Source organism: Pagrus major, chromosome 19, assembly GCF_040436345.1.
Source record: "Pagrus major chromosome 19, Pma_NU_1.0".
NCBI lineage: Eukaryota > Metazoa > Chordata > Actinopteri > Spariformes > Sparidae > Pagrus > Pagrus major.
In genome coordinates, this window is record NC_133233.1 from 13,169,469 (window position 1) to 13,184,322 (window position 14,854).

The following is a 14,854-nucleotide window of genomic DNA, read 5'->3' on the forward strand; positions in this document are numbered from 1 at the left end:
GAAAAAATGGGCCGAAATATGTACGGCTAGCTCAAAAAATGTGACTTAATTTACAACTAGCACTTGATGAGTGTATTGCAGTTTTGTCGCATAGCAACAGCGTTCTTCTTCTTTTGTTGGCTGAAGTACTGCACGAAGCGCATTACCGCCCCCTTCAGGTAGGCGAGTGGACAAACGACATGTTGCTGCTCAACCTTTATTTGACCAATATTTATTCCGAATTTGGACTTTTGATTACAAAAAAACTCTAATGTGCCATACAAGTTAAGAGAAATAGAGTGGTTGACACACACCTTTCATTAACTTGCGCAAATTCTAAAATTACAGATTTTTATTCTTTGAGGTTGATGTATTGAAATCTCAATTCAATTAGAGGATGTGGCCAAAACTGCTAAGTCTTACAATCTTCATGGCTTTTTTAATATCCAATGTCGTTAATAAGAAACTGTAATGGGTGATGCATCATGTCTCCCCAGAATCAGTAGTCCTGTTTGAATTTGTCAAAAACTGTAGGCCTACTACTAAAGCTGAATTTTCCCATTTGAACCATACAGAACTATCTTTTTAAAAAGCTTATTTGCATGTGCAATGCTCAGGAAAATGTACTTGACATTACAATGTTGATACTTTTGTCTCCTTGCATAAAATAAATAAAACTGATCAGAATAAATGTATTTTCCTTGTCAGATTAAAGTTGGAGATGTCACAAATCAGATGACACACATTCAAACAAACACGTAATGACAAACACCACTCTGTGTCAACACACACATTTATTGAAGTGATGCCACAAACAGGCAAAACATCATATTGAAGATTTTATTATTAAACAGCTTCTTGAAAATACAGGTTTACACAGACTGTGATTAGAAAATAATAGTACAACTACCAGTATTTGGTAACTGAACTGACATGGACAATTAAAAAAAGCAGAGAATCCCCCCAACTGCCCCAGACGCTCAAAAGAAGTCAGCAGCTATGATAGACCAGAGAGACAAATTCATACTTGTGCAACAGGCACACATGCACATTCACACAATCACTGTCAGGTCATATACACTGGCAAGTGCGAGTTCATTCTAGCACATGTATAAACTGGGTCAAGTGGGTAGAATCTGCGTGTGAAATCCCTTTCAGATTCAACTAACGCAACATTTAATGGGAGCCATGTAATACAAACAGCACAGCGTTCTTACATTGGGGGAAAGAAAATGTGCCTAGAAAGTCAATATTAAACAATGATAAGGATGGACTCTAGCAAAAACAACACAGGTTATGTGGACTACGTAACGGTGCTAGTCCCCTTTTACCCCTCCCGAATGTCATCTCTTTCTCCACTTGATACAAAAATAAACTGTGCTTCCCCATAACCCACCCTGGACACTCTCCTGTGCCTATAAAACTATCTAGAATCAGATAATACCCCCCACTGGCACCTTCAGGCAGGGACTACGCTGTTCCCAACCAACTATTACCTCATAAGCTTCTTTCCCTTTACCTTATCTTACCCTTTCCTGGACGAGACTTGGGCCAACTCATCATTTGAGAGGCGTTCAAGTGCAGTTTGACAGAGTTTGTTTGACACAATGGAACCGACTGCACTGTCCACCTCAAAGCTCAAAAACACATTGCTCTTGAACAATACTCAGACTAAACAAAATTCCTCATAGATAACTCTAAAATTTGGAATTAACCCAGCTCTGTCCATGGCTGGCAGTCCCAAAAGCATTGTAGTGCTACAGATTATAGCGTGCAGGCAAAATTTTGAGTCAATGCAAATGGGCAAACTCATGTATAAATGTATGCAAAACTATTTTAAGCCTTTCCATACACACCACTGTACTACTACATTGATTCAGAGTTACGGAGTACTGATAAGACCCACGTGATATAATTTAGTTGTTTGACTGGTTCTAATAAGAACATGTGAATGTGAGCTTTTTCGATCAACTGACAGGTAATCCTGGCTATCGACTTTGCAGTTTGAAATCAAATTAAATAGAATCAAATCAGTGAAGAACACAAACCAGTATATCATAGTTGTTGGTGAATGAAATATTCTTTCTCCAATGTTTATATACTTCAAAGGGTGATTCTGTGTTGTTTTATGGTGAATTCAATCCCATCCCTGATGATTTCCCTTAAAATGTACATTTTCTTTCTTCTGTAGGCGAATAAAGATTATTATAGCACTTATACACTTTTGGGAGACCAGGCTTTACCCGCTACAAACCCCAAGCTGGTCAGGTGGTCAGTCACAGGGCTCTTTCTTTCGTTGGTCCTATCTCTTGCCCCTTTTATTACCAGCAGGAGGTTTCTTGAGCTGGAGAAGGGGCCCTGCTGTGCCGAAGCCCGCGGCAGGTTGGTTCGACACGCCGAAGGTGAGGCCAGCCGAGGGGTTGATGCCAGGGTTGCTGAAGTTAAAGCCTGAGCTGCTGCTACTACCGAAACCTAGAAAAGCAAGAGAAAGGGGACACAGACGGACACCATATAAAAAGAAAATGTTAGAAATGTTAGAGAAAACAAAGATAATGTCAATATGAAATGCAGATTTTGTCCATCTGGTGAAAAACCCCATATTCTAATGTGTTTTGGCCAGACTTCCAGCAAACATAGAAAAGGCTTAAATGACTACACAGGGATGACTTTGATGAAAAAGGCTAATAAGAGCAGAGACAAACCCAGAGAAAAATTTTACAGTCTCTGCATGTTGCTTTGAAACTAACAATATCTTGCCATTATGTGCACAGAAGGCTTGTCCAACTGCATGTGAGGATGTACGCTCAGAAATATCACTATTCAGGGAGTACACTTGCAAACACAAGCCTTATCAGACTCGAGTGTGTCAACAGGTATCAGAAACTGAAACTAAATGCTGTTTTAGACCATTTTGAGATCATTTTTAACCAAATTTAAGACCGATCTTTTTGTTTTTTTCAGGCATGGCAAGTAGTATATGAGTGGTCCCATGTAGAGGTAGGTTTGAATTAGGAATATGGTTATTTGAGTGAGCTAGGTTGGTCTACATCGGTTGATCTAAGTTTTGACAAAAGAAATTAAACATGGATAAATTAGATAAAATGTTTGTGCCAATTAAAATCTCATACATTCAAAATTAAGACTGTTAAATGACTCTTAGGGCCTAATATTAATACAATTTAATATAAGACTTTTTAAGGATCTGCAGACACCATGTACGGCAATTTTTCTATAGTTCTAGTTTTTCGGGGCCGGGTACGAATGGGTATATACAATATGTATGTACCTGCACTCAGACTGCCTCCTGTGGGCTTACTGGCGGAGGAGAAGGCAAAAGAAGACCCCCCAGTCCCCACCCCACCAAATCCTGGCCCACCACCAAAACCTGTGGGAGAGAGTGACATGGAAGTCAGTTTGGGCTGAGCACACAGGCTACACAAGGAAAGAATGAAAGGAGCAGTGCCTCGGGAATACAGGCAGGAATTAGCAAACAAACACACTATGCAAAACAAATTCCACAGCCTAAAAATTAGAGCACTACACACAGCTTTACTTCTGACAAGAGACTGCAGAACACAACAGTATTCACAGTACACTGCATGGCAAAGCAAGGGCCAAAGGGAGAAAAACAACACGAGGAATACTTTACCAAACACACCAACTACAAGAGAACACTAACTTGATGTGCGTTCAGACCACTTGTTCCCACACTGCCAAGATACTTTAAACAAAATTGTTTTTATATAAAACCTGGTGATTTTTTTTGGGCCAAATTTTCTCTCTCAGTAATCATCCCAACTTGTCACATAAAAGTACAGTGACCTCCTGTGGCAAGTGGTTGCTCTGTTTTCTTGTGGTGTGAACGCACAGGGAAACTGCCAAGCTCTGACTGCACCACACTCTCAGACACATACACGCTGCCTAACACTACTTTCATACACAAAAAACAAAAAGGCTGCTGGCATTAAGAGCTAGGAGGCATGAAGGGAAATGTTAAACTGTGTAAGGGAAGGGCAAAAAGGGAATATTTATTTTTTTTAAAAAGGCAGAGGTAATACCTCCAAGGGTAGAAGAGCCCAAGCTAGTGCCCACTGCCGAGGCAAATGGGTTTCCGAACCCTGCCCCCAAGGGTGCCTGGGTCCCTAAGGCACAGAGAGAGAGTATATGCTTTACTCCTCTGAATGTATTTTGTGTATCAAGTAAATTATGTTCCTGATCTCCTTTGACAGAAAAAAGCTGGTATGAAGATTCACCAACAAGGACACATTATGCATTTTGTGACTTAAACTACTGTAACATAAAATTCAATTCCTATTAACTTTGAAATAAAACTTAATTATATGCTTTAATATCTATATAACCCAAAAAATCCCAAATATAGGTTTTTTTCACATCCATTTGTAAGAAGCAAAATGTTTGCAATAGATGGTATAGGAGTTATCTGACACAGTGGTTTTGATTGGAAGTACTCTACAATTATATAACACTACAGTTTAACTGCAGAATAAGGAAATACACCACACTTTTAAAACTTAAGTGCATATTTACCTAATAAATACTGTGTTTTAACGAAAACTAAAACATTCCAGCTAATCAGATGTACAATGATTCTTGCTGAAAAACTGTGGGGAAAAAATGCTGCTAGTTCTTTCACTCAGAAACTTGTCTTTTTTCCTCTATGCAATTTTTTGGTATGTTTTCAAATTTTGCAAGGCTTCCAATTAGTCTGCATTGTTAAACAACTTCAGTCGAAAAGAAACAAGGACAAACGTTTCTTTGTTTAAAAACGGATTTATTGTCAATTTAATATGCAATTCCACTTACATAAAACACAAACAAACAGTTTAGAACAGAATTGATTGTTAATTGCTAACTGCTACTGCATTTGACAAGTTTCCAAATTTTCAAGATTTCTGAGAGTGAATGAACTAGCATACGCCAAAAAAAAAAAAAAAGCATCACACAATTATTGAATATAGCTTAAAAAGGCACACCATATTATATATTAAATATACTGTATCAACAGGCATTGGTTATACAAGTTGAAACACATTCATCTACAAGTAAAAGCACTCGAGATTTAGGTAAGAAATGTGAATTTGGCATCTATGGCTGCCTCTCAGTGTAAACTGATCAAAATAAAAAGGAAACTCAGTGATATGTTACAGTTTGCCTGTGGAATTCAAGGTGGTTAAGTTTCAGACCATCCTTTCAACAAGAATTGACTGACCTTTGTGGTTTGTGTTTGTTTGAACACTATTCACCAGCGTATTCTCAGACATAACAGCCAAATTCTTGGTGGTTAATCTGTGTTTCTTTGTAAACAAAAAGCTGCACCTTAGATAAATCTACAAATGATTACAGGCTACAAACACTTTTTGTTGTTGGATCAAGTCTGACTTAGGTGAGGTGACTGGTTAACATATTGTAACATGTTGTAATTGAGGGAGTAGTTTTCAGATAAACGTGTTGTAAAGATCACAACCCCACCCCCCCAAAAATACAACTTGCAATAAGTAGTACCTCCTTAGAACCACATACAGAAAAACCACTACAAAAAAGGCTTAAAGTAATCATATGATAAATGATCAAAAGGAAATGATTAGGAGAATAAGAACATTCAAAACAGTCTGTTACAGCCAACCACTCAGAACACCAGACTCGCAGATTTTCAACTGATCAAGCCTGTTTTAGGAGAACTGTTGTGCTGAAGCTCAACGTCACACAGAAAAAGTAAGAAATTGTATGCCAAATTCTGATTCACTGAGATTCAGAAGAACTCAAATGGAGTCGAGCACTGTAGGCAAATTGTGGTGTAAGTAGTTTGCCAACCATCAAAAATTTTAAAGAAATATCACGTTTTAATTCCTTCAGTTGTTCTGGACAAAAAAAACAAAGGGCAAATGGGATCTTCCTGCTGTTGTTACAGCGTTCAAGAAAAAACAGCAGTCAGTATTTGCATACATAGCACTGACAGATATTGGAAAGATACCAATCAAACAGGAATAAGATGGGTAAAGATCCACTATCATCGTCAAGGTCCACACAGCTTTGACAGGCTAACATAATTTCATATTCATTATAGAGTAACTCAGGGATTAGCTCAAACACCCGGAAGTGAGTAAGCGTTTTTGTTCGCTCGGTTCCCTAGTCAATGTTTTGTTTTTTTTTTATGTTTTTTTGGTTAGATGCCTGAAATAAGGTCAGTGGTTAACAAAAGCCTTTCACGATTTGTTCTACAACATTAAATATGTCATTAAATACCCCGCTCGTGAATTTTGAAGCTTTTGAACTTGTAGATTGATCAATTTATTGTAAAGTGTGTATAGTTAACTGTCATTGGGAACTTAGTGGCGGGGTCGCTGAAGTCAAGCGACTGAGGTGTAGTTAGTTTATAGCCTACTGTTAGCTTTTTATTTCTGGCGATTGTATGTACGCTTTAGATATCAGAAAAGCAGTGAACATTTGTGAAGATTATCTTGTTGAACAAAATTACCCTTTTTTTTTTACCACGGATCTTATTTCCTGCATTGATTCAAAATCCTATGGGAAAATCCCATTGGCTGTTTGTCAAAGGAACCAGGGCAATGCTAACTTCCGGGTTAGCCTACAAAAATATGTCCTACCTTCAGCACTCAATTTTTTTTAAGTACAACTATAGGGATATGGAAGACAATATGTTCAAGTGTAAGCTAAACTACAAAAAAGTCAGATTTCTGGACTACTTGGGAATCTAGCTGACGGGCTTGACAGACATCCATCTCGATCCTACTAAATGTTTAGAGTTGTTTAACCGAGGACTGGAATGTCCAAAGCAGCAGTTTGTCTCTCTAACACTCAGCAACTCCATCGAGAAAGAATCAATTAGGTTGGATTGAGCGAGCACCACTGTAACTAGCAGCAACATACCGATAAGTGCTGGAGAGTGAACTGAACACCAGTTTATATCACAAAATATCAAACTACTTTTTTGTCCAAAAATGCTAAGTTCTCACCAGTGTCTAACACAGAGCAACACTGTATCCGTTCAAAATGGTGGGAAATAAAACCCCACGCAATAAAGACGTGGACAAAATCTGACCACACTGATTGGTCTGTTTTGTTTGGCACAAATGTGTCTTACTGGTACTGAAGGACCAGTGTGAGCAGCAAAAATCATTCTTCTCCGCTGGTCTACAAAAACAAACAGGACTCAATCAATGAAGTCGAAACAATGAGAAGGTAGATTTTCTACAAAATCAGAGAAACCTGTCTCAGCAAAGGTCCATACAAAGTACCACCATCTTGGATAAATACCTGAAATTACATCTTGTGAACAACACTTTTACTCTACATTTTAATTTAACTGAACTTAATGCAATATGATCCAGCCCCGTTACAGCGACCGTAGCCCTTAGGTGAAATAGCTTAAATCAAGTAAGAGTGGTATGGTCTCATGCAACCAAACCAACTAAATGCAATTTAGTATTGAACAGTGAGATAATGCAGACAATTTTGGACACGTGGCAAATTGACAAGGTTTTCAGCCTTGCTTCCACTTCAAGACCAACTAAGTGCAGTAATGGAAAGACAATTTCTAAGTTAAAATTTACATTTCAGGTAATTAAATAGTTTATATTTTCAGTCCTGAGTCTTTTGGCACCTTTCACCTCACGTCCACTGAGGCACAGATCTGAACAAGCTTTTGGCCTCCACAATCAACCACCGCAACAACAAATATACAGGTCAAACAAGAGTCTGCCTGAAGTAAGCGCCACCCAGCTGCATGGTTAGTGTTATATGTGCTGTAATACTGGCCATGCTTCACTATGCCATTCCAATTATGGACTTAGTTATGCACATAAACAAAAAATAAAGTTGAAAATAAATAGGTAAATAAATACTGTCAATACCAAGAACATCCACTTGTGATTAGGCTTAGTCGTTAAACTGACTGAGTCAAATACTGGAGAATAACAACTATTTGGCAAAAGGAATGGAGTTTCGCTAAATATTATGATTGATATCAAAAAAGAAATCATGTAACCTAGTACCCAACTCTGGGGTTAACAGACTTGCAAAGCTATGAGAAATAAGTTACAGCGCAATTCAGCTTTTTAGACAGCTAGCATACCCAGAGCACACAGGGTTACAATAAATGATCAGTAATTGATTTGGCTTTATATGAAATAAAGAAATGGAGAGCGACACACATAAAATCTTCAGCAGGCACCAATGTAGTGTGCACTTCTACCACACAAGTGGATCGTATCTCCTGTGAAAACAGGGCTTGTTGTGAATGGGTTTTTCCTGCTAATTGTGGTTTAGCAATGGATTGATAAAATATCCTCATCCCTACTTGGCACAGATGCTTATTCAGAATAGCTCCTGCATGTCCTGCTTAGCAGTCAAAAGGTATGTGAATATTCAAATATTATTACACTGAAAAGATTTGCCACATTCATTGTCTGGGGTAACAATTGTTGGTTATCGGCTCTATTAACAGTCTAAGCAGATTTGATGTTTTTATTGAAAAGGAAGCTGTTTTTGTTTTGTTTTTTAAACCATGCTGCCTTTGCAACCCCATCCAATTAAAGTATTGCTTTCAAACTCTTTACTCCACTTTATTTAAATTTACAAGAAAAAAATGACTGCAGAAACATGCTAATATACTGTACATAGTAGCTTAGTTTGTTCATCGTAAGTAGGTGCCCTGATATGCCAGTAAAATGGCCTACAAATCAAAGCCTACAAAAAAGGCTGAAAATTTGTTAAACACCTCAGAGATGTGGCAACAACTATAACGAATACTACTTTTAACAGTTATTTAAGTTGAAAAATGTTTCATAAAAGTGAATTAGTGTGCCATTGAGTGCCAAGATGACGGAAACAATGTGACCTGCTAGTTTATGTTTTATAATATTAGAGTATTAGGCTTATTTAAATATTTTTGGTGACTAAAAAACACACCAGCATTGGTAATAGAAAGATCAGGCTTTACCTTTCTGTTTATGTTGGATAATAATACTGTGTAGAATAATCTTTATTAGTATAGTTTTGTTTTTACTAGCAGAAAGAATTTAACATGTTTCATGATAGGTCATAATATCTTACATTCTGACTGGCTTTTTTAAATGTAAGCCTTTAGTATAATTCTTTACAGTATGGTTTCTGAAAAAAGTGGCTCTTGGCCCATATTTGGCCTATTACATAGGCCCTGACCATAGAAGCTGCACGCTTCAATGAACAATGGCGACACAATCTTTAGATCAAGTGTGTTCTTAAAAACATTTAAGAGTCCTGTATTTTCAATAAAGTAAGCTGATGCCAATTGGTGACTGAGCACCAGGAGAATCCCCTACATGGAAGAGACCTCTTGACAGTTAGACTGAAGAGAGTAGGAGCTACATTATAATAAATTTATACCTCATACACCAACTGATCACCCAGACACAATCTTTAAAAAACAAAAAAAAAAACAAAAAAAAACAACAAAGCAATCGCAGTTTATCTGAATCACACAGCAAGTGTCTAATGTTTCTAACCCCATTACATAACAACCTTCATGGAGTTGGCTCATTTCAAGCATTCATTGAATAAAAGATTTGAGTACTCGCTCAACTGAGGTTTAAAAGCTCTCATTATAACTTCAAGATTCAAGTGAGTAAAAATTGAGATAGCTGGACTTTCTCTCACATTACATCATTTCTCCAATAATGTCAGCCTCATACACCTGCTCTAGCATCCTTCCCTTAGAGAGGGCACAGAGAGAGATTAGGTGAAGTAAGTTATTATATCCTTGGTATTACTATTTACTGTATGGCATTCTAAAGTGTACAGACTTGGCACCAACACTGCCAGATTTTGGTGTTACTTTCCAACTGGGGCAATCTAGAAAATGTCCTCACTCTGGTATTGTAAGGCGCATTAGATAAATGTGTCTAACCCTTGAACTAAGAGTCAGAGACAAGATGGTAAGGCAGCACAAAGATTTCCTGTCGGGGCTTATCTCTCCCTTTCTTCAGCCATTCTTTCATTAGACACACACAATAGCTTGGCACCAGCTAAGTCTATTTTGTTTTTAATTATTTTTAATCATCCTCTCTGTCCCGTTGCATAATTGCTTCATTTTAAAAAACAATTATCAATTCAATCCCTCCCAAAAGTATTAAATTTATTCCACCTCTACCTCCTTTATTTTAAGGTGAGGGGAGCAGAACTTTCTAGAACTTGTAGGCAGTCAGACCTGGAGTTGGCTGCTGTTGCTGGGTCAACGTGGCTGCCATGGCCACCGCTGCAGCGTTGGGCACACTGGAAAATGGGGCAGGCCCAGTCGTTACTCGCGGCGTACTCTGCCACTTCCTGTTAGATGCCCGTTTGGACTCAAAGACGTCAGTGGAGTCTTCCAGGAAGGCTCGACGGTAGGAAAGGTACTGGTGCTTCAAGATCTTTAATGTCAGACATACACAAAAGGACAGACAAAAAAAGAATGTAATTAATATGTTGTTCACAAATATACAACAGCTATCTAATTTTATTAGTTTTAATTGGGTAAATGGATAATTTGGACAACAAACTTTTATAAAACAATAACATGATATGATCGTATTATCACAATCAAATTCTACTCAAACTTGATATTCCTCATCACACAGCCATAAACATTAAAATTTCAATAGAATATCAAATCATTTTCAGACAAAGCTGGAGGAAAAGAACTGACCTTGACATTCTCATGGATAGACTGGAGCTGGGCTGCCTGTGCAACAAATGTCTGGTATAACTTCTGCATGGCCAAGGTCAGGTCTGAAAACAAAAAATTATTACAATATCATCATCATCATCATTTGTGATAAGTTAATGAAAAGATGAAGGGGAAAAAGAGAGACATAATGACCAGCAAGAATCAGAAATCAAAAACAATGTCACCTTCATACTGGCACTTATTAAATAGTCATTGTTTCTTTTTCTTTATTAGATCTTGACCAAACAAACATTCTCTTACCCTGAGGAGTGATGTGGGAGCCACTGCTCTGTGTTGTCAGGTGGTTCTCGAGTTCTTCTATCTGCTGCCGGTACTGCTGCAACTGCACCTCGAACTGCTCTATCAGGCTACGGAAATAACTAAACACAAAAAATAACACATATGGTCATTTTTGACATATCCATAAAGTGCTGAAAGCTGATATATAAAACACCTGAGAGACTAGTGAGGAGGGGAATATTGGCCAGACACCACTGATAAAATGATTATTTAGTGTTGTCTCATGAGACTAGAAGGCAACTTTCATCAACTTCACCAAAGTTGTTGCTTAAAACTGAGTAAACAATAAAAAAATCAGATTGCATTATTAGACGACATTGATTACTATGCTTCTGCTACTGTCTGGTAGCTTACTTACTCTGATGGAGCTGTGTTCTCATGTTGTAGTCCTGGGGGGGTCTTCTGTGTTCGCAGTGCTATGTCAGCATTTTTGAGTTCCTAAAGAAGGAAAGTAAGAGACAGTCAAAAAAACAGATTTTTTTGTGAATCTTCTGGATGCCATCACTTTCTTGGAGATCCTTTGACACATTTTCAATTCATGGTGTGAGTAGCATGGTTAAAAAGCTAAATCTCATTGATCTGTAGCTCCATATCTTATAGTTCCACTTATATCCATTGTGATATAGAAGTGGAGCAATTCCTTATCAGTCTTACATGTATTTGGGAATAAAAATATGCAACAGTACATACATACAACGTGTGTATCCATTGAAAAATATAATTGTCACGTGTATCTCCTAACTGGATTTAAAGAAGTCAAGTGTACATTGCAGTGTATGTTCATACTGACAACTGCTCCACTACATATATAAAACTCAGTGCAGCAGGAATAGCATGCAATTTAAGCTGGTGTATGCAGATGTACAGTTTTTACCTGCGCTGTCTCAAGCTTTAGCTTGTCGATGCCCAGACCTTGTCGCTGTAGACCACTGGCACTGACAGATAGAAGCTGTTTGAGGCTCTTGATGTCATCTTGGACTTTAGAAATGGCCTTAGATGACATCCTGCTGATATCCTCCTGAACCTGTTTCTGGTCTTTGACAAATTTTCTATAAAAAAAGAGGAACAAAAACAGTTGGAAATTACTAAAACAACACATGTTAGAGTACATTCCCACAGTCCACATTAGAAGTTGTAGCTTTATGATTCTATGATACTTCTAGCTGTTGTTTACAACACACAGCCTTTTCGAACAATAACTCCACTGATAGAAATTGTTAACATTTGCATCTTTAAACAAATGACACAATTCTAACGTGCCGAGCGATGTGCCCAAGCTTGTGACCTAGCAGTCACTGCAGATCAAACCCTGAGACAATTTACACATAAAACACTTACTGGAAATTCTCGACATCCTGACAAATGACTGGGGGCAGGTTCTCATCTTTTAGAGCTTTACTGTCCCTAAGAGAGAAAAAGAGTGGGTTTTAATAATTACAACAAACTCATTAGTTCCTGCTGATCAGGTATACATTAACAGGATCAGAAGCCATTCTATTGCATAAACAGCAGTTTACATGTTTACATTTTAGCAGGAAAATTAATTTAGCATTTCCATTTAGTAAAGAACCATGCCTATCTTGGTCAGCATGACTTACTGTGCATTGGCTCCAGATGATGTGTCACTCTTACTCTCAGAGGAAGTGCTGAAGTCAACTCCACCAAGGCCAATACTGGGGGCAGGTGCTGATGATACTGCTGTGGAGGATGCTAACAGAGAACCTAATGTTAACCCACCTCCTCCTCCTAGAGTGGTCTGACCCAAACCTGCAACACCAAGTAAACATATAGGTTAGACCAATGGGCAGCATTATTAAGATTGAGAACTACTTCTAAAATAATCAAGGTTTTCCCATTGTGTTGTCTGCGCACCCATTCCCTTTACCATGTGTGGACAAGCTCAGGTTGTCTGTTTTCACCTCACCTGTAGATATATTGCTGGAGAAGAGACTCCCGCCCAGTGACGGGCCTGCTAAGGCTGCTGTGGTGGTGGTTGTGGCACCAAGACCGAGGGTGAAGCCCGAGGCTGCAGGCTGCTGTGGAGCTGTGGATGTCAGGACAGAGCCAAATGATAAACCTGCCGCTGCGGGGGCTGATGAGGAGGTGGTAGCAGTAGTGGTGAGGGAGAAGGGTGTTGCTGAGGCGGTGGGCTTGTTGAAGGCCAAGCTGAAGCCGGCGGTCGCAGCTGAAGTGGCTGGAGTACCTGAGAGAAAGTGTATGTATAAATCAAGGTTATAACCTGCTTTTTATTGACAATACCTGATCTTAGTTCAAAAGATATCCCAGAAATACAAACATACCTAATGTAAGGCCTGTTGTGGGTGCAGCAGCGCCTGAAACAGAACAACATATGACAAGATGTATGACAGCAGCAGATTAATAAAAAGCTAATTCATTTCACTGCTTGCCACTGGGTTTGTTTATGTATCTGTGTGGAATTATTACTTGAGGCAGGTGTGTTGAAAGAGAATCCTCCAGGAGGTTTTTGACCAAAGAGACTGCCTCCTAAGCCGAGAGATGGGGTGGTGCTGGTGGTGGCTGTACCCAGTGCAGTCCCGATGGAGAAGCCACCAGTACTGGCTGCAGGTGCACTACAGAGGCAAAAGCAACAAAGCAATAAAAAAGACACATTTGAAAAGGAAATGCCTTACTACTGTTTGACATCCTATGTTTTACATATAACCCCAAAACCTATAGATCACTAGACAACGTGCAATCTGCACAGTGACACTGAATCAAAGTGACAAGAAATATGTAAGTGCGCAAGTACGCGACAGAAAGAATATAACTTTGGACTTATACTAATAACTTACAATCTTACAAAACGTACAGAGACTCCGTTAATACAATGCCTATGCAAGTGTAGATACCTGCTAACAACCGGTCAACTCAATGCTACGCTAACGTTAGCTAAGTCGGCTATTGGAGACATGTCATTACCTGGTTGCGGCCCCAAATGAGAATCCCCCTCCAGTATTGGGGGCACCGAGTGTCCCTGTTCCGAAGTTAAAGCCAGACATTTTATCTTAAGAGTTAAACATAGCACGCATTTAAAACCAACTGCCTTTTTTGGACTTTAGCTACTGATAAAGACGCAAGCAACCCAGCATCACAGCTAACAGCTAACCCGCTAGTTAGCTTTGAAAGATGCCCGCGTGAGGACAAATCCGCGGTTTTGTGTCTACTCAAAACATACTCAGACAAAAAATGTCGCCTTTGGCATATAAATCCGGAAGTATTCAACTGTAGCCCGAGGTGTTTTGCACCCTATTCTGTTGCTTTTTTTATTTTTAAAGCTGACAAATATCACAGGATGAATTATCGCATGGTATTCCTTTCCTATTCCCCGCCTGGTACTGGGTATTTCCCGAATGCTGTTGCATTTCGGGTAATCTTTTTTTAAACTACGTTTCCCGTCGTCCCTACCGCTGTTTTTTTTTGTGTCGCGTGACGCCTCACACTTTCACACATGCGCATTACACCATACTTTGGTCCTTGCAGCAGACGTTTCCTAAAATCGTCAATTACCAACAAAAGACGATAATTTGATTCCGGCCAAGATTTCAAAATAACAGACACCATTTCAGATGTTTAAAACATGGTAAATGGGTCAGGCAACACTTATATATTTGTAAAATTGTGTACAATCACTATCTCAAGTTATTTCTTACCAATCTGTACATACTATATTTATATTCTATATGTGTTATTTTTTATCTTACACTTGCTTTGGCAATGTAAACACCTGTTTTCAATAACAATAAAGCCTTTTGAATTGAGTCGTTTATTTTATTTTATTTTATTTTTTGTCATTTTTTGCCACTACTCATCTTTGGCATTCTAGCAATAGTT

General features: G+C 38.6%; 1 protein-coding gene across 3 annotated transcripts; it reads right to left on the reverse strand.

Moving 5' to 3' along the window:
- Window positions 1-754: 754 nt before the first annotated feature.
- nup58 (nucleoporin 58) lies at window positions 755-14,375 on the reverse strand. Of its 3 annotated transcripts, XM_073488430.1 has the most exons (14): window positions 13,943-14,360; window positions 13,448-13,593; window positions 13,303-13,335; window positions 12,927-13,205; window positions 12,601-12,769; window positions 12,341-12,406; window positions 11,877-12,051; window positions 11,361-11,440; window positions 10,964-11,082; window positions 10,682-10,764; window positions 10,205-10,406; window positions 4,038-4,121; window positions 3,266-3,364; window positions 755-2,451 (listed from the first exon to the last, which is right to left on the reverse strand). In XM_073488430.1, the coding sequence occupies exons 1-14, from the start codon at window positions 14,020-14,022 to the stop codon at window positions 2,282-2,284; spliced, it is 1,785 nt and encodes a 594-aa protein (XP_073344531.1). In that variant the 5' UTR covers window positions 14,023-14,360; the 3' UTR covers window positions 755-2,281. The 3 variants fall into 3 exon arrangements, with proteins under 3 accessions (XP_073344531.1, XP_073344533.1, XP_073344534.1); XM_073488432.1 differs by lacking the exon at window positions 4,038-4,121 and having other exon boundaries at window positions 13,943-14,375; XM_073488433.1 differs by lacking the exons at window positions 3,266-3,364; window positions 4,038-4,121 and having other exon boundaries at window positions 2,188-2,451; window positions 13,943-14,123.
- Between the last annotated feature and the right edge of the window lie 479 nt (window positions 14,376-14,854).